At 46.8% G+C, this 27,035-nt stretch overlaps 1 protein-coding gene across 5 annotated transcripts in view; it reads right to left on the bottom strand.

Annotated features, from left to right (window-relative positions):
* The window catches only part of ITGA9 (integrin subunit alpha 9), a 366,875-nt gene that overhangs the window by 119,092 nt on the left and 220,748 nt on the right, over window positions 1–27,035 (bottom strand). For all 5 annotated transcript variants that reach the window (XM_032270221.1, XM_032270232.1, XM_032270249.1 and 2 more), the window contains one exon: window positions 24,616–24,766. In XM_032270221.1, the coding sequence (XP_032126112.1) occupies window positions 24,616–24,766 (151 nt within the window). The remainder of the gene's footprint in view (window positions 1–24,615; window positions 24,767–27,035) is intronic.

The following is a 27,035-nucleotide window of genomic DNA, read 5'->3' as shown; positions in this document are numbered from 1 at the left end:
GGGACTGTCCTGTGCATTGTTGGGTAATTCTTTGTTGTGTGTGGGGGACTGTCCTGTGCATTGCTGTATAATTCTTTGTTGTGTGTGTGGAGCTCTTCTTTGCGTTGTTGGGTAATTCTTTGTTGTGTGGGAGGCTGTCTTGTGCATTGGTGGGTAATTTTTTGTGGTGTGGGAGGCTGTCTTGTGCATTGGTGGGTAATTCTTTGTTGTGTGGGAGGCTGTCTTGAGCATTGGTGGGTAATTCTTTGTTGTGTGTGGAGCTCTTCTTTGCATTGTTGGATAACTTTTTGTGGTGTGGGAGGCTGTCTTGTGCATTGGTGGGTATTTAGCAGCATCCCTGGCATACTCACTAGATGCCAATAGCACTGCACTAGTGGAAACTAAAAATTTCTCCCAAAACTGTCAACTGTCTCTTAGGGGACAAAATCATCCCTGGTTGAGAACCAGTGGGATAATTATACCTAGTGCTCTGAAGTTGGAGTAATTTGCCAAAATGACGACTCTCCACCCTCCCTTTAACTTCACCCCTCGCAGTTTTGACTTTGCAGCTACTCTCACCACGAGACAGACTTTATTCCCCCACCTCGAATTTGAGCTGGAATCATGGCTTGCTCTCACCAACAGAATGCAGCAGAAATGATGCTGTCTGTTCCAGGCCTAGATTTCAAAAAGCCTTGGAACTTCTACTCACTCTTTTGGAACCCTACAGGAGCCTGGGCCCACCTGCTAGGAGATGGGAGCCACCAGCTAAACCATTCCCGTCATCCCACACATTTGGGTTCCAGCTGACCTGCAGCAACCACAGACACATGGGCAAGGATGGCCAAGAACAGCTGAGCCTGGCCCAGAACTGAAAACCTGCCTAGCTGACCCCTAGAGTTACAAGGAAAGAGAAATGGGGGTGATTTGTTCCGCCAATGAATACAGAGCTGCTGTGGAGAACCAATGAGAAGCCTTCGAGCTATCTCGGTCCTGCCTAGCCCACAGGAAGCACTCAGGAAGGGGCGGCCATGATATGTGGTCACCCACCCACCCCCTTTGCAGAGCCTGTGCTGCCAGCCAAGGGCAGGGCAGCCCCAGCCTGTCCACACACCACTTTCTAAGAAGCCACGGCCAATTCTTCCTTTTTGGTTAAAGCCCCAAGGAGAGGTAGAACTGATATCCACAGGTGAAAACAGTAGAGAGGAAGAATTAAACAGTAATTGCAGACCAGTAGCATGGATTTTCCTAGGCTCCAGGTGGTGAGATCCAGGTGGTGAGATCAAGCTCATCTACTGGAAAGAGGAGAAGCAGAGCCTTGAGAGAAGCGGAACGTGCACAGGCGACCCTGACGTCGCCTCATTTCACTTTGCACTTGTGTTCTCCTGGGCGCTGAGGAGTGAGATTCTGAACGCAGAAAAACAACCAACTCAGAAGATACATGACAAAAGATGGCCATCAATTTTATTTACTGTCCCCAAACCTTCAAAGTACTCGAGGGTACTGCAAATACAAAGAAATGTAAGAAGAACACAAATGTAATAAAAACAGGAGAGGTGTTTCATAAATGTCTTCAAAGAAATCTTTTCCTTGCCTGCTGAAGGTGCAACCACTTCTGAGAACCCACTTAAACAGAAAAGACCTCATTGAAAAAAATTACTAAACATTACTAAATTACTAAATCCTTAAGTAAATATTTACAAATTACTGAAGTACATTTGATTTTTTTATATGAATTGCACTGAACTTTGTTAAAGTTTTTAAAATTTCAGTATGAATCATTTTGTAAGCAGAAGAAACTTGTGATTAAAGTAAATCAGTTCCTTATTTTTACCTTTTTCAAAGTCTGGGTTTTATTTGCTTAGGTGATAACTTCTTGTTCAGTAGAGGTTAAATGTCCTAACTTTTAAGATAATTTTAGATTCAACATTTTTCTTAATTTACATCCAGTGTCAAGAACAGGTATCAGAAAGAAGCGAGGTCTAGATTCAATCCCGACCCCAAACCCCTCCAGAGCACAAACTTTTACTTGTTCATCTCTACTTAGAACATAGACTGTCTTTTCTTTGAGCCTATGGAAAAATCCTAGTAAACTGATTGTGGTCGTGAGAGGAACTGCTGATGCTTTTGCTCAAATATCAGAAAGCAATTACAGGTTGAACTCCTGTTCCGGGATCCTGGGCTGGGATCAGGGTAGGAAATGGCTTAGAATATGCCTTAGATGTTCTGTGTCACTTCCTTCTGGCCCACCTCTGATGGTTTCAGCTTTGCACCATCTTTAGTAGTGTTCTGAGGGCCCCCAAACTCAGTAAACCCCCTGGCCAGGGTAGGACAATCCATTCCTTGGAGGTAACCCTTAACCACCTGGGATTGGAGCTTGGGGGGTGAGTGCTCCAGTCTCCTGTCCTGCAGGCAAGCATCCCTGGGTGACTTTCTACATGCGTCTCAAAAAGTCTCAGCATCAATGGAAGTGACCTCAAAGACATACCCACTTTCAGGCTTTTCTTCCTTCTTTCTTACCTCCTGGGATCACTACTCAAATAAGCCACTTGCACCTATGCATCTATGGCTTCAGGCTTTGCAACTGACAGGTACCATTTACCCTTGAGTCAGTACATCTCAGGAAAAAGAATGGAAAACAGCACTTTGGGAAGAAGCAGGATCAAAAAGTCCAGACAGCCCAGCTGAGACCTAGAGGGAGATTTCCAGAGGGAGAAGATGGAGAGAGGGCATGTTGATAGCTTGAAGGGCTAGCAGGAACAGTCCAGGACACGGGGTCCTCCTGGAGCCGACTCGTGCAGGGGAAGGAGATGGAGCCACAGCGTAAAACTCAACTTGCCTGGGTCCTCACTCTGCAAAGTCAAACTTCCTCTGGTTTCACTTCCACCCCACATTTGCACTTTCCCCCAAATGGCACGCCCGCCCCACAGAGCTGCCAGACTCTCTACCAGCCTTTCCATTTTTTGCTGCCTCTAGCGTTAAGTCCCCACCAGGAACAGAATGAATGGATGACTTCAGAAAAGGAAGATACCACATGGGGCCTGGCCCCACTACAACATTCCCTCTTTCCAGATGAACAAATGGGAGGACTGAGCAGCGGGTGAGAGTTTGCTCGGGCTGGGCCAGAGGAAGTGTTTTATACTAGAAAGCTGGGTGAATCACTGCTTTAAAAAAGCTCAAATGCTCCGTATGCATGCTCTTCCCTCTCACTGCCCTATTAATTCATGAGGCATAAGAAAAATAAAATGCTTGCTGTATACTTCCAGCCAAGTCAAAGAAACCTTATTTCCCAAAGCCAAAACTAATATTGCACACTGCAACTGGCTAGAAAGCAGGTAGAACATTTCACGGAATACACATGGTACCCCCGAGCTGAAAAACGAGGGTTGGGAGGGGGCCTCAGAGCTCTTCTGCACCAAGCTGCTCGTTCAGAGAGGTGGAAGAAATTCAAAGAAACTATTCTGAACCTTGATTTAGTTTTCTTAAACAAGGACCGAAAACCTGCTATGTCATTTGGCCTGTGACTTTCAACAGACCGTTTCCTTTCCCAGGGCTTTGTTCCATATGTAACATTCAATCTTTTAGGTCTTTTACAACGTGGGCTTCCACCCTTCTATGACAAGATTCAGATTCAAAGTTTGGATCTATCCACGAGCTAATGACTGTCAGCATCAGCAGTGACCACACGTGTAAACGGTACTTTTATAATAAAAATTCTGGTCTCCATTAAAAATCCTCTATTTTCATTAAGGTCAATTTTTTTTGGCTTATCTTCTAAAGTAAGGAAAAATGATAACTGTATGCTTAATACCTGTTAAACACATGATAACTGTGCTGAAGGAAAGAGTGAATGCCATTGTGATCCCACTGCTGATCAGGCCAGCCAACACTCATGCCATTCTAAGCACCCACTTTCCCATCTGTAAGTGTGGTACTGACCAGAGGGGCACTAACTCCTTGAGACCCCTGAAATCGAGGTAAATCATTGTCTTCGCAATGCCTAGCTCTGACCCATGCAAACAAGGGAATTCCTGTAATTCATTCAGTCTCTTACTGGTAGAAATTGCTTTTGACTTAAAATAAAGCAAACAAAAATAATGGCTTTTATCCCATGAAAATCACAGATGTTTTACAATCCAGTATCACCCGCATTGTACTCTGAACACTAGGAAACTAGAACAGGATTCCAGCTGACACAGGATATAGTCAATGATTCCATAACTTACTGATTTCTTTGGTGTAAGAGTTTTAGACCCACCATGCCAACAGCACGAAGCCACCAGCATCTAGCAAGTCACTTGTGTTGTATTCCTCAGAGAATCTGGGTTTTTCCCAATGATATAGGGCCTGAGTTGGATGGTGGTGGTGGAGTTAGAGACAGTGTGTGCAGACAGCCCAAGCCACCTGACTCACAAAGGATAAGACTTCACATTGTACTCCACTTCCAATCATTCAGTGCTCAAAGGCAAATGAGAAAGCAGGATAGACCATGCTATTTCCACCTTCCCGGCCCCATTCAAGGGCAAAGCTCTCATAGGTGCTCTTCCTTTTGAGTTCACCTGGGGACAAATTAATTCCAGAGAGGAAAACCCAAGAGTGAGGCTGCTGCCAGCTTTCCAGGACCTGGAGTGGAGACATGTGGGTACCTCAAGAAAGCTCACTCCAGGGGAGACTGGTGGGGAGCCGGGTCTGTGTGCCAGAATCCTCGGGTACTGAAGGGAAAGCCTTGTTTAGACAAATCGCAGCTGTCTCAGAAAATTCATCAATGCTTCCTTGCCCATCGCCCCCCTGCACGAAAAACTGGCCATGATGTAAAGAGAAAGATCTAATTCACAAGCACCTGGCCCTCCAGAGGGTAATATCTACAAAGCCATGTGAGCAGCCAGCACACCCCATCAGACATGTAAATAAGCCTCTTTATGCAAAGAAGATGCATTACAGCACACTGGAGTCAGCCTGCCTGTGCCTCAACCCCAGTCCCACCACTCACCACTCACCAAGGAAGCTGGTACCTGTGGCAGGGAGATTAGGTACCAGCCTGTCTGCACCTGAATCTCAGCCCCGCCACTCACTAAGGAAGTTGAATCACTTCCTTAACCTTGCTAAGCCATGGTTTCCTCACCAGGAAAACTGAGATGGTAACTGCACATGCCTCACTGGCTCGCTGTGAGGATTAAACACATTAATAAAAGTTAAGTGCTGAGCAGCCTCTGGCACATAAAGACGCTCTCAGTAAGGGTCAGCTCCCACTCCCTGCCGTTGCAGCTATGGTGGCTGTGTCTTCAGAGCAGAGAGAAGTGCAAGCTTTCTGCTTATTTTCACAAACATCAGCAGGAGTCTGCCACCAAAATCTGACAAACACACAGGAAATAAAATTACAGAGAAATCTTGTTTATGACTATAGAAACAAATATACTAAATAAAGAAGGATATGCAATAACCAAATAGAAGGTGAAATGTTTAAGATATAATTGATCTTTTTTAAAGGTCAAAAAAAGTAAGATTAAAAACTTAACATGTCAATAAGTATTAATAGTTAATGAAAAAGAAAGTTGTAATCTCAGCAACCCAACTGATCAAAAACTTTAGATTGCACTGAACTGGATTGGGCCTCCTTCAGAACAAATAATCTCTCAGAACAAATACTTTCAAAGTAGACTTACGTTAGGTTGTATTGCAGAGGTAAGATAATCCAAACAGGCTCGTGTGAAGGAAAAGATTGTGGCCGTAAAAAAAAATGAAAACATATCTAATTGTTCAGATTGGTAATTTGGAAAGTTTCTGCTATAATAAACCAAGGTTACTAATTAAAAAAGGGGGGAACCTATCTGTTTAGGTCTGGTTAGAAGCAGACCCTGAGATGAGAATTTATGAGCAAAATATGTTCAAAAAAAATATGTCCCCAGGGAGACCTACGAGGGAGCAGAGGAAGCAGCGGGACCTCCGTTCACCCCAACACCTGGAGCCTGCTGGGAGGCAGAGCTCTTTTGCTGTGCATTCCCCAGGGACAGGCCCCCTATGTGATCCACCATTGGGTTTCAGGGTCTCTGGTTCCTAGGTGCTCAGTGTCAATGGAATTCTCAAGTCTCTTTTCAGAGGAGAGCTGGGCTGCATTTAGAAAGACTGAGCTTTCATAATGAAGATGCCCAGGCAAGGAGGCACCCCAAGACTGCACATTTTCCAACTGTGACTGTCAAGAGAGCGACATTCTTAAGAGGAGGGTTAGCAATTCCTTTCCTGCAGCTGACCACACAGTGAAGTCTCCCACAGCTCACCGCACTGTGAGGTCTCCCGGGCCACTTCCCACCCTCTCGAATACAGCCCCACTCTCCTGCCTCATGGTTTTTCTCTGCTCCACCCCAGAGAGCAGCCATCTCATTTTTTGCCTTTAGAGAGAAGCTTTTTGGTAAAGCTTTAGAGAATTGCATTTGCCTTTTGAGGAGAGTCACTACAGACAGAACTGAGCTCTCTATTCAAAGGCCATGGGCTTTGCAAGGTCCTTCTTTAACCCTCCCAGAAGAAAATGGATACCTTGGAGAAGACCTCTCAATGCACCTCTCTAACCACCTGGCCAATCTGCAGGAATCTGTCAGAGGCTGTCACTGTCTCACACAGACATTCCCCTTGGATGAAGGCAAATCTTCATCGGGGAGAAATGCATGCACAGTGGACAAAACACAAGCTCAGTGTTCAGACAGGCTGGGCTCGAATCCCAGCTATGCTATTTCCTGGCTGCATCATCCTAGAGCTGAGAAATCTTTCTGGAGCCCCAGTTTCTTCATTTTTATAATGGCTCATTGTGCCGCTATAGTAGGTGATTGTAATTACCATGACTATCACCCAGCTTCACAGGGAGACCTGTACCCTCACCACCTAAGCCCTTCTAACTGGCTTCTGCGTGTTGGCAGCCTTGGCTACAAACAGGCTCCTCCAGTGCTAAATTAATCACATTTTCCCCAATCCACCCTGGGCCTGAGCCACACTCTGGTGGGCCATGTACATCTGTTCCCGGACTCTGAGAGCTCCCTGAAAGCAGAGATGACCTCGCTGTGTCCCCATCTGGAGGCCAAAGCTTCCAGATGGCCTGTGTGGTTGGAGCCCTGTATTTAATCTCCTCAAATGCTATAGCCCGTGAACGGCTGCTCTGCATTCTGTATTTTGTCTTAGTGAGGATCAAAAAGAAGAGTGAATGACAGAGAGATGGGCCCAGTCACTGAGGAGCGAGGCTGCCTCGTCTGTGAGGTTGTCACAGGTTGTAGCAGACCCCACTGGTGCTCCTCCAGATCTCCTGCCCCATGTCTCCAGCTGCCAACACCTGCAATTGTTCACTTGAGGACGTTTTCTAGTCATGAAACTGCTCCAGCCCTGTAAACAGCAAGCCAGCAGCATCAAGATCTTAATGCCTTCAGGAGCAGCCCTCAGTCAACAACTGTTGGGGGCAGGTGGATAAAGGCCCCAGACTCCTCACCACTCAGGAAAAAGAACCGCAAGGAGCTTTCTCTGTGGACCCAGGGCTCCCCAGTGGAGTAAGCCCAGCTGCCCCGAGCTGTGGCTGGCTTGACCCCCTGTCCTTTTCTGCTGCTTTCTCTTCTCTCTCTCACTTCCTAATATATCCCCTTACCTTCACCTCCCAGACAAACTACAGGTCCTTAAACTTGAATTCGTATCTCAGGATTTGCTTCTGGGGATACCTAACCAAGACGTGGGTGTTACTTGGGATTGTTTTAAAGAACCCATAGCACAGATGATCTCAAGTCTGTAGGATTGAGCATACACTCCAGCCCTATGAACGGGCTGCAAATGTGGGCTACTGCAGAAACCCATGTCAACAAAGAACTGTTCTGGCTGTAAACAGATGTTGGTTTCAAATGAGGGGTACATGGAGGAATCTGCAGGCATGGCCTTGGTCCACTGTCTGTCACCCCTGAAGGCACAGACATAGGCTGCTCCTCAGTGATGAGTTCCAGCATCAACGGACCTAACTCACTTTTCAGGCCTGATCCCATACAGCAAGACGTGATCACCAGGTGGGGGGAGCCTTTCTCTGATTTCTGATGGTTTCTGTTTTCAGGGAGATAAGGAATTAGCATACTTCTCCAATCCATTACATTGTTTACTAGTTTTTAAAAACTACTTTACTTAAAACTACGAGTGTAATATAAAACAGTAACTGAAAGAGTGCTCATAAAGTACAGAGAAAGACATATCCATCTTCTATCCATTATTCAACAAATAACAAATACTCAGTTTATTTAACCATCCATTAATTTATTCAACAAATAATGAGATCCTATCACATTAGCACTGCTGTAGTTACTAGGTATGAATCAGTGAATAAAAAGTCATTCCAGGCCAGGGGCGGTGGCTCACTCCGTAATCCCCAGCACTTTGGGAGGCCAAGGTGGGTGGATATCTTGAGTTCAGGAGTTCAACACCAGCCTGGGCAACATGGCAAAACCCCATCTCTACAAAAAATACAAAAATTAGCCAGGCATGGAAGTATATGCCTGCAGTCCCAGCTACTCTGGAGGCTGGGAGGATTGCTTGGTTCTGGGAGGTGGAGGTTGGAGTGAGCCAAGATTGTGTCATTGCACTCCAGCCTGGGCAACAGAGTGAGAGCTTGTCTCAAAAAAGTCATTCCGTATTACATGGATAAACCTAACCTAATTCCAGCAGGAGGATTAAGACAATCAGCAACTAAGAAACAGTACGCCAGAGAGAGGCAGTGGCTCACGCCTGTGATCCCAGCACTTTGGGAAGCTGAGAGGGCAGATCACTTGAGGCTAGGAGTTCGAGACCAGCCTGGCCAATATGGCAAAACCCCATCTCTACTAATAAGACAAAAAATTAAATTAGCTGGGAATGGTAGCATGGGCCTGTAATCCCAGCTACTCGGAAGGCTGAGGCAGGAGAATTGCTTGAACCCGGGAGGCAGAGGTTGCAGTGAGCCGAGATCATGCCACTGTATACCAGCCTGGGTGACAGAGGGAGGCTCTGTTTCAAAAAATAAAATAAATAGTATGCTAGATGGTCTCAGGTTCTATGGAGAAAAGCAGGATAAAGAGGACAGGATAGGGTGTTTGGAGTAGCAGGATATTTCTCATTAGGTGACGTTTAAGCAGAGACAAGAAGGAAATAAGGGAGTGGCCTATGGGCCTATTTAAGGGAAGAGCCAGTGTCAAGGCCCTGAGTCAGGGGTAGGCTTAGCGTGTTTCAAGGAGCAGAGGAGCCCACTGTAGCTACAGTGGAGAGGACAAGGGAGAAAGTGATAGGATGCGTGTTCAGAGACGCAGCAATGGGACCAGGTCTTCTAGGTATTACAAAAAGCTAAGCTTTACAATGAGATGAGAAGCCACTGGAGGCTTCTGAGCAAAGGAGTGTAAGAGGTAAAGGTGGAAGCACGGAAACCAATTATAAAGGAGGCTATTGTGAATCAGTAATGAGGCAAAACACAATGGTGACTCAGACCAGGATGGAAGCAATGGTGATGGTGAGAAGTGGCTGGATTATGAGATATTCCATAGGATCAGCCAACAGGCTACTTGAGAAACAGATGCGGGGTATGAGAGAAAAGGCAGAGCCAAGAAGGATGGAGTTGCTGTTTCCTACAAGTGAAATAGGTGTCAGGAGGATTAGGAATCCACTTTTGACATCTTAAGTGTGAGAAACCTGTTAGACAGAAAGTGGGAAGGCTGAACAGGCAACCTGGTACCCAAGACTGGAGTTCAGGAGTTGTCGGCATGTCCATGATGTAAAGCTATGAGACCTGACGAGCTCATCCAGGGAATGCATACACACAGAATAAAAGGATTCCAAGGACTGCACCCTGGGGCTCTCCAGTGTTGAAAGGCTAGCAAGACAAGGAGACTCCAACAAAGGAGGCAGAGAAGGAGTGGTCAGTGAGGAGAGCTGTGGTTGGGAGTGTCCCACAGCACAGGAGAAGAAAAGTGTCCCCAGAAGAAGGGAGTGGAAAAGACTTGAACAGGGATTTTATAAAGTAAGTGTCCCCATGGCTGAGGGGCACAAGAAAAGGTGTTTATTTAGCCATAGGGGAGATGCAGATCTCAACCACCAAGAAATACAATTACATACCAGAATGGCTAAAATAAAAGTGACTGACAATACTAAGAGTAGACAAAGATGGGGACCAACTCGAACTCTCATATATTGCTGGTGAGGGTGTAAAAGGCGGAACTACTTTGGAAAGCTATTTGGCAGTTTCTAACCCTTCGATCCAGCACCTACACTTGCTAGCATTTATTCAATAAATTAAAAAAGTCCACAGGAAAACTGGTACAAAAATGATCATAGTATCCCTATTCATAGAAGATAAAACCAGAAACAACTTTAATGTCCATCATCAGGATAATGGAGAAAACATATTGTGGCTTATTCACATGATGGAATTCCACATAGCAACAAAAAAGAACATGCACTAATAATTAATATATATTAATATATATATATATACATACACATACACATATAATATGCATTAATCTCAAAACCAATAGGTCGAGAAGCTAGACAAAAAGCACATATTAGATTATTATGTTTCATACAAAATTTAAAAACAGGAAAACTGATCTATGTTGATAACAGTTCAAATATCCTCTCTGGGAGTGGGAACAGATATTGCCTGGGAAACGGCATGAGGGGATTGTCTGGAATGTTCTGTTTCTTGATGTAGGTGGTGGCTACAGGGGCGTCGACATGTATAAAAATTACTGATCTGTACACTTACGTGTGTGCATTTTACTGTATGTAAATTACACCTCAATTCTAAACATGCTATTAAAGACCTCCCCCCATCCCCACTAAAAAAAAGAGGTAGTTGTTATCTGTGCCAATAGATGGTGATGGGTCCAGAAAGAAGACTGAGGAGCAACTACAGGAGTTAGCCAGGGGGAGGCCATGCTTGTCCTGTACGTTACCTGTTAGTATACAGCCAGTCTGAGTACAGTCGCCTCTCCAGCCACTCTCTGCCCAGGGAACCCTTTTTCCTTTACGTTAGCTGTACACAGACACATTCTCTTTGTCTCAATCTTAGGCCATGGCAGCCTCTGAGTGACTTTCTCATCTCTAAAGAGGGAGCCCCCGGACCATTTTAAGCTAAGATTTTCCTCTGAGGCCTTAGGCATCTCGCCCTGGTTTTTTTTATTTTCATACAAACACCCAATGATCTTGTTAAAATGCATATCCTGACCACTCAGGGCTGGGGCCTGAAATTCTGCATTTCTAACATGCTCCCAGGTGATGGCACATCGCTGGTTCATGGACCGCATTTGAGTAGGGAGGCTAACAATGACATGATTACACTTCCAAATAACTTAAAAAGACCAGGAAAATAAAAAAGGGGCTGCCTCAAGCATCAACATAATTGTGCCACGGCCACCACCTTAACAGAGTACCATGTTTAGACTGGGGACAGTAATAGCTACGCTGGGCTGGGTGGACTGCAGTTCACGCCTGGGTTCTATTTTAAAAAGGAAGATGGCAAACTAGAGACAGCACAGGGAGTGAGGAACAGAACAGTGAAGAAGGGCCTGGAAATGATATACACTAAATGGTCTGAAGGACGAGGTTCTGGAACTTGGTTCTATTGCACGGATTGGCCTAGGTACGGAGCTGTGGCACCTCTGCTGAAGGACAGGAATCCAAATACATGGACAACATCATTGAAATGGCTTCATTTTGTGAAAATAATAAATACACATGTCAGTGAGGATGGATAAGGTGGACAGATAAAGACCACCTTATTTATCAGGGTCTGACATCTACCAAAGGGAGTGGACTCACCGGGCATCGTTCCCCAGCTCTGCTGCTAATCTCAGGGATACACACTCACAAACTGCCTCGCTCAGGTCTCTGCCCTGCTGACTCTGCTGGTGCTTCCCAGCGGCCACTCTTCCCTCCCTCCCAATAAACACAACTCTGAGTCTGTCTAGAGTGGCAATGTGCCCAGCTGAGGAAATTCATTTGCCACCCCGTCTTGTGGCATGGTTCTGGCCAGTGAGATTTACGTAGAGAATGTCAAGTGGAGCTCGAGGAAAGCTCTTTAAAAGGGGGCAGACATTTTGTCCTCTGTCCCCCTCCTCCTCCTTGCTTGGAATGCAGCTGTAGTGTTGAAAGTGGAAACCAAAAAGCAGCATCAGGGAAAGAGCAGCCTTTGAAACCCCCTATGAAGACAGACTGAGAGCAAAGACAGAAGAAGCGGGGTTCATGTGGGCACCATGCAGGCTCATACTAGCCCTGAAATGCCCACCTCTGAATTTATTATTGCCAAAGAAAAACAAAAATCTCATGAGGATCAGCTGCTAAAAAAATTGGTTTTTCTGTTACATATATCCGAACATATTCCTAACTGATTTAAAACACAGACTTGCTAGGGAGAGCAGGACAGGCTCACTAGTTATGCCCAGATGCCTGAGTACGAACGATGCCAGGGGCCACCACACATCACAGGCAGAGCACGGGGCAATGGAAGCCCAGGCTGTCTATAAGCCCAGCTTCAAAAGGATAAAATGACAGCTCTGGCAAGCTGGGTGGTGATGGACTGCAGCTGCACATTCACAGTCTCTGTTAAATTCCACACGCATCTATATATGTCAATTCCCCAATTCAGACGCTGGCAGAAACATCCCCTGTGCAACTGACACAGAATATCACGCAAACACCTCAAGCGTTCAAAGACCTTCATCAACATGCTTGTCATACACCCTTCAGAACATGAAGGAAACCAGCTGCAGGTAAACCTACTGTAGCAGACGATTTCAATGCCCCACCCAACGCTCCGTGGACTCCCTTTATACGCACACACTGTGGCTTCAGTCTTCATTGGCTTCCAAGAGCCAGGACTGTGGGTCTTCTTCTGCCCTGAGGCTATTGGAGCCCTGCTGTCTGTACCTCACCCTTGGGTGGAAAGTGCCTGGGACCTTTATTCCTCCCCTAGTGGCCCTTAACCAATGACTGGTGTTGAGAACAAAAGCCCAGCTTCCTAACCTGGAGACGGAACAGTACCGTGGTGTAACTCACACGTCGAGCCCCCTTGCAGACAGGCTGAGGCCACACTCTGGGGGACTCTGCCTGAGTTTCCATCCTACCCTGCGTCTCTCCACTCCCTGTCTTCCCCTGGAAACACCTCCTTCGTGAACCACTTGCATGTGAGCCCTCATCTCAGGATCTGCTCAGGGAAACCAGGCTAGGACACCGAAGTTCTCGATTTTTAAAATTTTATTTCATTCGCCTAAGCTTAGCCGTTTATTGTGGCTTTCTTTTTAAAAGATGCTGTGCTGCTTTAGAAAAAAGATTTAAAATCCAAGACTGCCCCTTTTCCTCTTAAAAGAGGAAATTATTAAATTGCTGTTTTGCAATTAGCTAGAAAAAAAAAAATCCAGAGGTTTAACACATGTTTTCTAAATTCCCCCCACGGATTCACTCAAGTTTTCGGCTCTGGGAAACGTCCTTCTTAATTGATCCTTGTCAGAGCTACGGCTCTGTTGACATTTCTAAAGCAAAACATAGCCTTCCTTCCAAACGCAGTGAATACACAAATGAAGCTTTTCATACACGTGAAAGCTGAGCCCCGCCACGGAACACTGAAGCCGCCTTGTGATTTGAAATGGACATCTGCGTTTCTCCACCACTTCCTCACTGCCCACTGCTGCAGGAAGGGCCCAGCCTCTCTCCCGGGCAGTCCCCCTCAAGGCTGGGGGCTCCCTGATGCAAGACCCACAGGTAATCCAGGTGAGGAAATACAAACCCTGGCTCAGGGTGCCTGCTCCCCGCCACCTCTTCTTGTCCTCTCAAGGAAGAAGGGAAGGGCCTACAAAAGGAACCAAGAAATGCCACAGGGTCTCTGGGGAGTGCCAGTTTCCCTCTGATAAGCGCATGGGAAGACCAACGAAGCAAGATAAAGAGCTTGCCTTTGTGTTAGAGCCTCAAGTGGACCTAGAGCCAGGTGAGGCTTTTCTACCTGGGGTTATGCAGGAAGTTCAAGGTAGAGTCACCAGGGGGCTGGGGGCACTGGATTAAAGACAGGAAGGGGGCGGAAAAGACTTATTATTTTCTGAGTATCGACATCCACCCTCAGGGCTCTCTTACCAGGGAAAGCAGCAAGTTCATTCATCATCTTAATGGCCGGGCCAAGATGACTACAAACATCTAAGGGTTGCATTTTACTTGAGACCACTATTAACTTGAGGAGAGACACCAGAGAAAGCAGAACACAATGAAAATCAGTCCTGGTCCTGAATGCCAGCGGCAGAGTGAAGGAGGGCTGTAACCTGCCGCAGCACCGGGGATGAGGTGCACTTCTGCCTAAGAACCGTTCTGTTGCCCAATGCTTGATTTCCCGGCTCTGCTAAGACAATTTGCTTTGTTCGCCTGCACGGGTCCAGTTTCTGCATGGAAACTACTGTCTAAAAACAGGCCAAAGCACTCCCTCAAATAAAGGTATGCAAACACGTAAGTGTTTAAGTTCTTCCTGCTGTATCTAGATTAGCAAGTGTCTGTTTTCTCACCTGGCGCCATCTTGAGTGGGCTGCCCTGAACGTGAGGACAGAACCACTCCTGGAAGAAAGGGACCGCCCTTTCTGCGGTAAAGGCAGACACAAACTGAAGAATCACTTGATAAGAAAATAAACTTATAAGCCCTCGATGCCTTTCATCATAAAAAAATAAGCCACTGAAAGCCCTGAAGGTTGACCTGGTGGCTTACTGCCTCCAAAGCCCAACTGGGAAGACCAGTTTACTTTGGAACTCAAATTACACTCCTTAGGAATGGCAAAAGTGTGCTTCCCTTCTAAGGTCCTCACCCCTCCCACAGTGCCCTGCGGTGGAGGAATTAAGGACCTAGGGCCTATCCACCTATCTCAGTCTCTCAAGGGGATTAGAAGACGATGCAACCTCTCATCAGCCAAATTCAGTGACTTGCGGCCAACTGATGCCAGGCACAAAGCACACTGCTCATGAGCTTACAGTGCTCTGTGCACTGCAGCATGGTCGGGAGTGAGGACTCTTCCTCACATGTCTTCCTTCCAGAAGCCCCGACACTGGGCCTCTACCTTCCTGGCCTGTCAGCGCTGTTCCTTTGTTCTTCCTGTAAGAGGTCTCCAGCCTCTGTTCTTCCTTCTCTGCTCTCTCAGTCCAGACCTCACTCAAAACCCACCAATGGCCCATCACTGCCTACCTGAGAAAAAGGCTGAATCCCAAACCACATTCCTCTAGCCCTTTGCAGCAGCTGCCTCCCTGCCCAGTCTGAGAGACTCAGGACCTAGCCCCCTGCCATTGTTTCTGGAGGGCAGTATTCTCCTCATTCTCTACACTTCGCTATCATGTATTACGTGCATCATATATTTGAACAATTACATATCTTGGGTTTTAAAGAGTCAATGTCCCTAAACCAAAAACTCCAATACTTAAGCAAATGGTAAGTAAATGAAAAAAAAAAAAAAAGCAAGCATTATTATTATTATTATTATTATTATTATTATTATTTTGAGACAGAGTCTCACTCTTGTTACCCAGGCTGGAGTGCAATGGCATGATCTCGGCTCACTGCAACCTCCACCTCCTGGGTTCAGGCAATTCTCCTGCCTCAACCTCCTGAGTAGCTGGGATTACAGGCACGTGCCACCATGCCCAGCTAATGCTTTGTATTTTTAGTAGAGACGGGGTTTCACCATGTTGACCAGGATGGTCTCAATCTCTTGACCTCGTGATCCACCCGCCTCGGCCTCCCAAAGTGCTGGGATTACAGGCCTGAGCCACCGCGCCCGGATCAAGCATTGTTTTTTTAAAAACCAGGAGTCACGAAAGCCACCACATTTATTGAACTGACCTATATTTACTGCTTCATATTTTCACGTAATTTTCTTAAATATGAGCAACTTATTAAATTAAAAAATGTTCAGTTTAACACTGTCTCTATTTTTTATTGTATGTAGACACACACGCATGCACACACATACACACACACCCATTCTCTCTCTCCAGCCTTAAGATAATGACTCTAATTTTCGGTTTAAAAGGAAGAGCTATCACCCCCTGACATACCTTCTATGTTCTATATTCCGACCTTATTTTCCTCTTCTCCCTCAGCATTTAATCTTGGTCTGAAGTAGGTGATCAATATATCTCTTCTGGGTAAATGAATGAGCTATAAAGTTAAGCTCATGCGTGGGAGAGAGTGGGGGCTACCATGGTAGGTATCCATCATATACAAGCGGGACTGACTGTATGTAATGGTACAGGACTCATTTAATCCTCGGCACAATCCCCACTCCACAGAGAAAGAAACTGAGGCACAGAGAGAAGACCCTTGACCCAAGGCCACAATGGCCACAAGAAACAGAGTTGGAATCTCAACTCTGCATCTGCTGGTCACCAGAGCTACACTTTCCTCTATTCCACACTGGTTGCCTGTTATTTGACTTCTGGCAACTTCTAAAATTTGAACTTCTTGCAATCACTGGGAAGTACAAATATTCCAGCCAGCAAATAGTTTTCAAAACATCATGAGTTCTAAAAATTCCACGGACACTACATTCCATTGACCCTCTCCACTCCTCTCCTACCCCAGACACTCATATACTTGAAGCCTGACTCTCATCTCCTTGACTCGTTTATCTGCTGCCAAGGGAAGAAATGAAACACAGTAAGGCTACAGACAGACTAAATTCTACCAGAAACACAGATCCATGCAATAAACAAGCAGGCAAGAGAATGGGGCTAGAACATCCGGAAAACAGCCAGGCTGGTGGCCTACAGGCTAGATGCAGTCACTGGACATGTTTTGTTTGGCTCATATGATGTTCAGAGAACATTTTAATTAGCTGCCAAAGTCATAAGATCTCTGGGTTTTATAAGAAAATGAGAGTATGGCCGCACTGGCCCTCACTCCCACCTGGAAACCACTGAGCACTGCTGTGAGCCCACTGCCCTGTGGGTGAGGCTGGAACCTTCCATCTTCCCACTGTCTTCATTGCTTCCTCCTGCCTCACCCTGTCCTCTTCACCTGCCACACCTGCCTCACCCCACTCCTGCGCACTGCCAGATTTATGCTACTACATCTTGCAGGAGAGCCTCCGTGAGGCCCTATCAGACCAGCTTACAACTTCTAGGAGCCTAGAAAGTGAGGTGCTCAGGTTAGAGATACTTCTCACCCTGTGGGCCTCTCCAGCAGAGGCTGATGAGCCCTGCCCACATGCCTTGTACTCCCAGGATGCTGCAGTGCACTTCCAGCTGCCAGCGGCTGTATCCTGGGAGCATCTCTGTGCCCAAGAGCATTTTTCCAAAACCATGTAGGTTTCTCCTGCCAAACGCATGAGAGAGCAGAAGTACCGGGAATGTAAATAGCCCCAGGAAACCTCAATTCTTGACTCTTGGGGAAAGGAGTATGAATCTCCCAGCTCCCTCACTCCTCCTAGAGGTGCCCTGCGAGCATAAGCCCCACTGCCCACCGCGGCAGCTGGTTTCACAGCTCGCTTTTCATTCACTACCTCCTGCCTGTATCATTTCACCTCCCCGCCATTGTTTCACCTCCCTACCATATCACTTCACCACCATCCGCCACCGTTGTTTCTTGCATCTCCCAAAGGAATTTCCCCGAATTCCTTGCTATCTGGGAGACCCAAACCAAGACACCATCTCACACTGTGTAGAAGAGTTGGGCCAGGGTGCCTGCACCCCTTGTTCTCCCTTCTCTCCCAGCATGGCCTCCTCCGTCACTCTTTGGCAAGCTGCTGCATCTTCTTTGTACCCAAAAGTCAGCTGGGCGCCCTCATGCACCTGGCTTGAAGCTTATCCTTTCGCGCCCATGTCTGCTTCCATGCAAGCCGTAACGGTCAATACCATGAAGATGTATGTACACATGACTCCAGCCCCTTCGAGTTTTTCTCCCCCACCTACCCCTGGGCACATGAGGCATTCATGAGTGCAGAAATCCAAAATAGGCTAAAAACAATATAGAATGAGGTGGGGAGGAGAGACTTCTGAGAATCTATGGGTGGAGACAGGCCTGTAATAGCAAGCATCAGATTTCTAAAATGTCCTGACATCTCCCTGCCACCAGATGTGTTATTGGCCCTTTGTTCTACCAGAACATGGGCAGCCCCTTTCCATCCTACTGGGTGCTCCTCTCCTGCCCCTCCTCCTTTGCTCTTTTCTGCCCTCTCATCCCTGCTCCAGCCCAGGTCCCTCCTTCACCAGCCAAATAAATTGACGCATCCCACCCACCCTAGTTCTGCAATGTAGGCATCAGCTGAGTGACACCAGCTCCTTCCTTAGCACTTATCCAAGGATTCTGTCCAACACGGCACTAGCTACTGTGGTAAAGACTTGCTTCACCTTGTCATATCTATGCTTCAAACGACTCTGCAGTACCTCTGTAGAGCAGCTGGCACCTTGTGCTTTAACTGCGTACTGACACGCCTTTGGCCCCCACTAGGCTGTGAGCTCCCTGGGAGCAGGGACTAGATCTTTGTGTCGCCCTGAGGCTGGAACAGTCCCTGGCATGTAGCAGGTACCCAGTAACTGCTGTCCAAACAAATCCATGGCTGTTCCACAAAGGCAACAAGAGCCAAAGCCCTTTGTACCAAATGGCTCCACAGCAAGAAATTAAAACAAGGCTTTACCTTGACTCCAGGGCCACACAGCTGTACATCTGTGCATCTCCAGGGACACCACTCTTATATTTCATGGAGGAGTCGTCTACCAGGAACCCAGTGTGAATGGCGACTCTGTGGTTGTGTGATGCAGCGGTTATCTACTCTTCCTTACGCTCCTTTTTGACCACACCCCCCGCCTCCCCTGCCTGCCCTGGGAGCTCCCTCTCACTCCTCCCACAGGGCACCCCAAGAATCATCACTCTGTAGTGAAGCTTTGCTGGTTCCTTGCCCGGCAGGCAACATGTGCACTGGGCCTGCCCCTGAGGACACCCAGCTGGCGGCCATTATACCCTGAGCTCTGGCTGGACAGCACACACCAGCCAGCCGAATAGCCACCAACAGATTAAACCCTCTTTTATAATGCGTTTTCAAGTTAGCTTTATTTAGGAGAGAAAAGAGCCAGTAGACGGTCATCCATGTATACCCCATGTTTTTATCAGCAGCCTTCCCTCAAAAGAAAACATAATCCAGAATAATCTATGAAAGTGGCCTTGCATTAGAAGAAGATAGAAAAATCCATTGCAGGGGGTATTCTGTACTCAGTCCTAGAAGCTAATATATAATTAATTGACTGTGTGATGACAGAGAAGATAGGTAACTTTGGAGATCTGGGCCTTGAGTTTCTCTGTAACCTTGGACAAGACGAATAACCACCTAACCATCTACCCAGTCAGCCATCCACCCACCCATCCACCCAACCACCCACCCAGCCAGCCATTCACTCACTCACCATCCACCCATCCACCCAGCCTGTTATCCACTCACCTGCCCATTTATCCACTCAGTCAGCAATCCCACCCACCTATCCACATAACCATCCACCCACTCGCCCGCCCAGTCACCCAGCTGGTTATCCACCTACACACCTATCTACCCACTCAGACATCCACCCACTCAGGCATCCACCCACCCACCCATCCATCCATCCTGTGGACAGATCCTGTGCAGCCAGGTGAGAAGCCTGCACGGGGAGTCCCTGAGCTGAGATTTAAGGGCAGAGTAGTTCATTGAACAAAAATGGATGTGGCGGTGATTCCTGGGTAAAGGCAGCTTTGGCATTAAGTGGTGACTGACTGAAGTGAGTATGTGAGGACATGGTGAGCCAGGGTCTGGGGAGGAAGGCAGGCACGTAGACCAGGCTCAGGACGGCCTCTCATGAAGAGCTGAGGAGTCTGAACTCCTTCCTGAAGAAAGTGAAGCAGAGGAGTCACAAAGTCAACTTTCTTCTCAGATTGTTATTGGTATAACTGAGATTATAGGATTATTTTTATTAAGCTTTTAAATTATGCATTTTCCATGGCAATACTTTTTTTACATTTGCTTACTCTTGTTAAGTATTCATAAAAATTGTTTTGCTTCATTCTATGTTTATGTGGCTGCGGTACACTTTTTATTCAACTACTTCTGTATTCTTGAGTGGCTTATTTGTAGATAACTACTTTTCATGAAGTTCTCATGGTGACTACAGCAGATGCAGCCAGGACCTCGCTCACATTCCCCAGAACCAGCCAGAGTCCTGGTCACCTGAAGCCACGCCCCTCCAGGTCAAAGGCTTCCCACATCTTTCTGCCTGCGCTGTTTCCTGGCCCCAGGGAGTGGGGGCCATACTTAGAGAAGGCTGGAAGTGCCAGAGTTCATGCCCAGGGTTCACGGTTCTGCATGATGAATAACAGGAGCTGGGGGATCAGTCCTCCGGCAGCTTCCTCACCCTGGAGGGGAATGGATCTGAGGTGTGTTACACACAGTCTCTCAGATGCTCTGAGGAAGACAAGCCCAGTGTGCCCACAGCAGTAACCTGCCTGAAAGTGCAGCTTTCCTGTCTTTCCTCTCTTCTCTATCTAAATTCACCACTGAGAAGTCCCCATCCCCAAATAAACTACCTGTACCTACATCATTGTATCAGGGTATGCTTTTGGGCAAATCCAAACTAGAAGACGTAATAGCCTTTGAAGTCTCATATATCTGAGGATATCTTTAGTTTGACTTCACAGTGGAGGGCAAGTTGGCTGTATACAGATTTTAAAATTCACAATGGAATATACTGTTCGAACTTTGGACATTAATGTTACAGAAATGTTTGTAGAAACTAGTTTCTTTGCTTTCTGCTAAGTGTTAATCTTTAAAATTAAAAATTTCATGAAACTATTTGTAGACATTATTATTATTATTATTTTGAGACAGACTGGACTCAAAATTACCAGGCTGGACTGCAGTGGTACGATCTCTGCTCACTGCAACCTCCGCCTCCTGGGTTCAAGAGGTTCTCCTGCCTCAGCCTCCCAAGTAGATGGGACTACAGGTGTGCACCACCACACCAGCTAATTTTTGTGTTTTTAGTAGAGATGGGGTTTCACCATGTTGGCCAGGATGGTCTCTATCTCTTGACCTCATGATCCACCCACTTCAGCCTCCCAAAGTGCTGGGATTACAAGTATGAGCCACCACACCTGACTGACATTAAAATGTTTTAAATATTTTTTCTTGGTGTCTGCTGCACCCTTTTTAGGAAATGGAGACCCTCCTTTGCTGTCTAGGGAATGGCTTCTGTTCCAATTATTCTGGAACCATTTCTTTGCCATTCTCCAGTTGCCACCTTCCACAGTATAGCCCTCACTGTCATCCTTTCACATTGCTTTGTTCTTTTTCTCCTAATTCTCAGAGCTTCTCAGAAATACCTCCACATCATTAAATCAGCTTTCTGTTCTGCTGATTCTGCTCTTTCCTGAATATAACATAATTTAATTCTGCCACTGATTTCTTGGTTTCACTGTAACATTTCTTTGCCCCGTCCATTACATTTATCTTTGCTTGCCTCCCAGTCCACTCCATTTTCATACAGTCTATTGTTCTACTATCTGATCTTTCACTACGTTCATTTTTTTTTTTACTTTCATCGAGAACAAAAGTAGATGCTCTGTAAAATTTACTTTTGTTTTCTCTTTATAATCTTTTTAAAAATTATGCATTCCCTCTCTATCTTAGTCATGCTTTTCTTAGTTTATGCATTAGAATTGTTTCACAGGCCCCTGTTGACCCTGTTAGGCCTGTGTATTGTTAAACAGGTTGGATGGGCTCTCCTGATGCTCCTCACTGGCTCCTGGGAGCTGTTAGAATCCTGCTCAGGGCTGGGTGAGGCCATTTACATCCCCTGTTTATAACCTTGCAGCTCGGCTGGAGTCCTGAAAGGGGAGTTTCTGTTTCTTTTCCCTTTGTTTTCCTGCCACCCTGAGGGTCATCTTGCCCATTTGCTTTTCTGGCTGCCCTTGCCTCCACAGCAGCTACAAGATGCCTCCATGCTCCATCACCATTCAGGAGCTAACACTCACCACGTCCCAAAGAGCCCCAGACGTCTTGTCGAGTTTCTGCCGAAATGAAACCTAGGGTTCCTTGTGCCAAAGGTTTCAAAGGTGGCCGGAATTCAATGGCAAAGAGAGCAGAATGATGTGTTCCCACTTTTTTCCATGGTCAGCTACAGTGGCCAGTGGCTTGTACTCGTGGCCTTCCCAGGCACATTATCTTTGACTTCCTAGAGCCTCCTTGTCCAGTATGCTTGGGAGGCTACTCACCACCCCCACATCCCCGCAGTGGCCAATGACAAAACAGGGGTAGAAAATGATGCTGTCCCCTACAGCTTCAAGGGGGGACAATTCTGGAGAGTGATTTATGCTCCAGGGCCTCCCCCACCTCTTCCCAGCCCATAAATCAGAAAAAGGCTAGCTTTGACCTGACAGCACACCCCTTCCAGCTCTTCTCCTGCCTGCCCCTGCTCCCTCGCCCCTCTTCTTCTGAGAGTGCTCCTCCAATAAATCACACTGGGCCTCATGCAGTGAGGAAGGGATAGGGACATGAGTGCAAAAAGTCCCTGGCATACAGCAGGTGGTCAAAAACGTGACTTCACGTCCTCTGAGAAGTTGTGGAGCTAAGGATACGATCATTTGCTGGTACTAACCTCTGCAAAAGACATTCATCATAATTTTGCTTAAAATAAAAACTGGGAATAATCTAAATACAGAGTAAGAAAATCTTAGGCAAATCCCTAATATATCCATATGGTAGATTACGCAATCTCAAAGCTAAAAAGAAAAACATGGTAAAGTGGGAGCAAAGCAAGATATAAGAGGCCACTGAGTTTATAAAATAACATGACTAAGTTCTATATAGTGGGGTCAGCTCTGAACTCTCTAGCAGCTAATAAAGAGAGTGAAGCTTAGTCAGTCACGAGGTAAAACAAGCCAAAATGCTCAGGCAAAACACAGCTATTTCTAAGTCTGAGGCTGAAAAGAAATTTCTCACATGGGTCCTGAGTGAGAGAAATCTGTGTAATGTAATGACCCGGTCACCAACTACATCTTTTCAGTTACCACAGAGACGAGTTCCACGGGTCAAATCCCCAAGGAAGCCCCTCTCCCCCTGCCCACCATCCCACCCTGCACAGGGAGATGGCATCACAGCACATGCGATTCTGTAAAAGATACTGTGTGTGTGGCCAGCAATACTCGAACCCAACAGATATTTGGTTCTCTCTTGACTGGGCTTAATCCAGGGCTCATTTTTCGGGTGTAGAAAGTGGATAGAAAGTCCACTCCTCCTGTAGTCCTTGGTTGCTTTTGTGGCCTCCCTCAACCCTTGAACTCCAGAAAGCTACAAAGTAGCAGGGAATCTGAGATGACTTCTTGGCAAGTTTTGGAGTGCCTCTACCGTAGGCGGCTCTGAGCATTTCAGCTGCCCCCTAAGCTGGGCAGGCTTGGCATACTCCTGTCAACACTATGGAGCCCACAGAGTATGTGCCTGAACAAACGCCATTGACCTGCTCAATGTGTGCCCAGTGCTCACTGGTGGGCAGGGGGAAGCTTTTCCTTAGAAAGTGATTTTGGTTCTGTTTTAACATAAAGAACAAGGCACCCCAGTTCAGTGCTGTAGATACTAAAAAACTGTTACAGCTGAACAGCTGTAACACTCAGAGCAACACTGGGTAGAGTGGAGTCAACTTCTGTCCACTTGTCCCCACTTGTTGTCTGTGGGGGAGCCCATTCCACTTCCCCTGAGAGGTGTGCACTCATGGTGATTATGGGTGGGGAGAACGGCAGCGCTGTACCTTTGAGTCATATTATCTAAACTTCATTCAAATTTATTCACTCTAACAAAAAAATCATTCCATTTGTGGAAATAATTTAACTGCCTCAATTCACTATAATATGTCAGGAAGGCCAGGTGCAGTAGCTCACAAAGTGCTATAATCCCAGCACCTTGGGAGGCTGAGGCAGGCAGATCACTTGAGGTCAGGATTTCGAGATCAGCCTAACCAACATGGCAAAACCCTATCTACCAAAAAATACAAAAAATTAGCTGGGTGCACACCTAGGCTCCCAGCTACTCGGGAGGCTGAGGGGGGAGGATCACCTGAACTCAGGAGGCGGAGGGTGCAGTGAGCCAAAATCATGCCGCTGCACTCCAACCTGGTGACAGAGCGAGACTCTGTCTCAAAAAATAAATAAATAAATAAATAAAATGAATATGCCAAAGCACAGGGCAAAGCAGTGACCCTCTAGGGGAAACATCAAATACTCCATCCATGATAACCAGCACGACAAGCAGTGATCTACCCTTACCTTCAAACTAAAGGCCTAAAAGTGGGATTCTCTAGAACACGTGTATGCTGGAGACAGCGACTGTACCATCTCCAAGAAGGGGCCAGACGTAAAACCATAGGGAGAAGATTTGACAAGAGAAGGGGTGGGAGACTGTGTAAATACAGACACTTCTCCGGCAATCTATGAGTATTTACGGCGGCTTCTTTGGCCGTACCAACATATTTTCTAAGTCCAGGAAGAAAAAGTTCTAATCATTCGAAATGATAGTTCACAGAAAGGACTGGCGCTTGTAGGATCATTGCATCTTCCAGGCTATGATGAAAGTCGGAAAGCGCACGGGACAGAATGACCGCTCTTTACAGGGATGCCCTCCTTACCTTCTGCCACATGTTAATGAAGAAGAGCTCCCGGGACACGTTGAAGGACACGTTGGCGTCATAGGCGTCATCCCCGAGGTTGGAGATAGAGATGTTTAGGGAGATGTTCTTCACAGCCCCCAAAGCTAGATATAGCGTTTTTTCATCCATACTGTAAGGAAAAATAAACAGCAATGAATGCCCTGAGGCCTACACTAACATAACATGAGGCACAAGGGGTAGCTGAAGGTGCAGGGCAGAAACTGAGATCAGAACTACAAGTCCCAGGAGCCCCACTGCTCAGCCACGTGTCCCTGGCAATCAGTTCGCTCTATGGGCCTCAGCTTCCTCATCTAAAACACGGGGTTTTACCTTGCCTAACTCACCAGACTGTTTAGAGGCTCACATGAAATCTTGTACATCAAACTTCAAAAATGATAATGCATTTAATAACCTATGCATGGGATTCATTTGGCCATTAATTCATTTGGTTATTTTTGAGTGCCTACCACATGTCAGCCACTCCTGCATGTGCTAGGGAAGGGGCAGCAAAGAAAAGAGAGTCCTCGCAACTTTAGGGAGACAGAAAACACATACAGAAAGAAGCAAATATGTGTGTCAGATTGTGATAAGAGCTGTGGTGAAAGCTTACAAAGGGTCAGGAGGCCAGAAGCAGCCAGGCTTGCAAGGAGGTGGGGTGCAACTGACAGTAAGGTGATCAGGGCAGCCTCACTGATGAGGTGACCTCTGAGCACAAACCCGAAGAACGAAGAGAAGCAAGAAACACAGGTATCTGGGGACTAGCAAAGAAGTCCCTGAGGTGGGTGTGTGCCTGACACAAGCAGATATCAGCAAGGAGGCCAGTGTGGCTGGAGAACAGCGAGGAAGACTGCAGGAAGGAATGCGCTCAGAGGGGCCGAGGGAGTGCGGGCAGCAGACCCCACAGGGCCTTGTGGGCCAGCACAGGACCTGGGTTTGACCCTGCGGGGGTCTCAGCAGAGGAGCAGCGTGACTTGACGTTCATGTTTAAAGGAGGCTGACACTGACTTTGATGTGAACGGTCTGTGAAGTGGCCAGGAGAGGAGCAGGGGACCTGGTTAGGAGGCTCTTACGACAATCCAGGTATGAGAAGATGAACGTGAAGGCCAGCGTGGTAGCAGCTGAGGGCGTGAGAAGAGGTCATACTCTGGACACATTTCAAAGGCCATGCCAACAGATTTTTCTCATGGGTTGGATGAAGGGTGTTAGGAAAGGAGGAGGCAAGGACTGCGCCAAGGATTTTGGATTCAATAACTAGAAGAGAAACGCTGTCATTTATTGAGATGGGAAAGAGTGGGTCAAGTAGGTCCAGCAGAGAAAATCCAAATGCCTGTTGGACTTAAAGGAAGTACTGACGCAGGTAGATGCATGAGCCCGGAGTTGAAGGAGGGGTCTGGGCTAGAGATACATTTGGGATGACTAGATACGATCACTAGGAAACGAACGTAGATAGAGATGAGGACTCACATTTAGGATTTAAGATGAGGGATCAGCCAAGAAGACTGGAAAAGCGTAGAAAACAGAGAGAGGGCATCCACACGGTCACAGACCACATTTCTACCACCTGTCTACGAGTGCATCTTCAGCTCACCTCCAGCCAGCCCAGAACAGCCCATCTAGCCATTCATCAGACCCCAGCAACTGTCCCTGTCATATTTTCACTAACAGTTCCTTCTCTAATGGATCATTCCCATTAGCATGCAAATAGAGAAAAACTCTAAGGGAAGAAGGACAGTCTCAGGAAAGGAAGGATCAACTTTGTCCAACTGTCAGAACAACGGGAAGAACTAGAACTGGTGATTGGAATCTGCCTTCTGGAGGTCACTGGTGACCTGGATAAGAACTGCTGAAGTGGCGTGATGGGAGGAAAGCCTGACTGGAGAGAACTTCAGAGATGTAGGGGAAGAACAAATGGAAGCAATGAGGAAAGGCAACTATTTGGAGGAGTTTTTCTCTAAAGGGGAACACAGAAGTAGGCTGGCAGCTGGTGGGGGAAGTGGGCTCTTGGGAGTTTTTTGACATTTTTTATTAAGGTGGGAATCATCAGAGCATATTTGCAGGCTAAGGGGAATGATCCATCAGAGAAGGAACAATTAATGAAAATATGACAGGGAACAGTTACTGAGATCTGATTAATGATTCTTGGCTGTCTGCAGGTGGGCTGTCTCGGCTGTCTGCAGGTGGGCTGTCTCGGCTGTCTGCAGGTGGGCTGTCTCGGCTGTCTGGAGGTGAGCTGTCTCGGCTGTCTGGAGGTGAGCTGTCTCGGCTGTCTGGAGGTGAGCTGTCTTGGCTGTCTGGAGGTGAACTGTCTTGGTTGTCTCGGCTGTCTGCAGGTGAGCTGTCTCGGCTGTCTGGAGGTGAGCTGTCTCGGCTGTCTGCAGGTGAGCTGTCTCGGCTGTCTG

This window comes from Sapajus apella, unplaced genomic scaffold, assembly GCF_009761245.1.
Source record: "Sapajus apella isolate SASKATOON/1434 unplaced genomic scaffold, GSC_monkey_1.0 scaffold4, whole genome shotgun sequence".
In the NCBI taxonomy this organism is placed as follows: Eukaryota; Metazoa; Chordata; class Mammalia; order Primates; family Cebidae; genus Sapajus; species Sapajus apella.
This window is presented reverse-complemented; position numbering and strand designations above follow the sequence as displayed.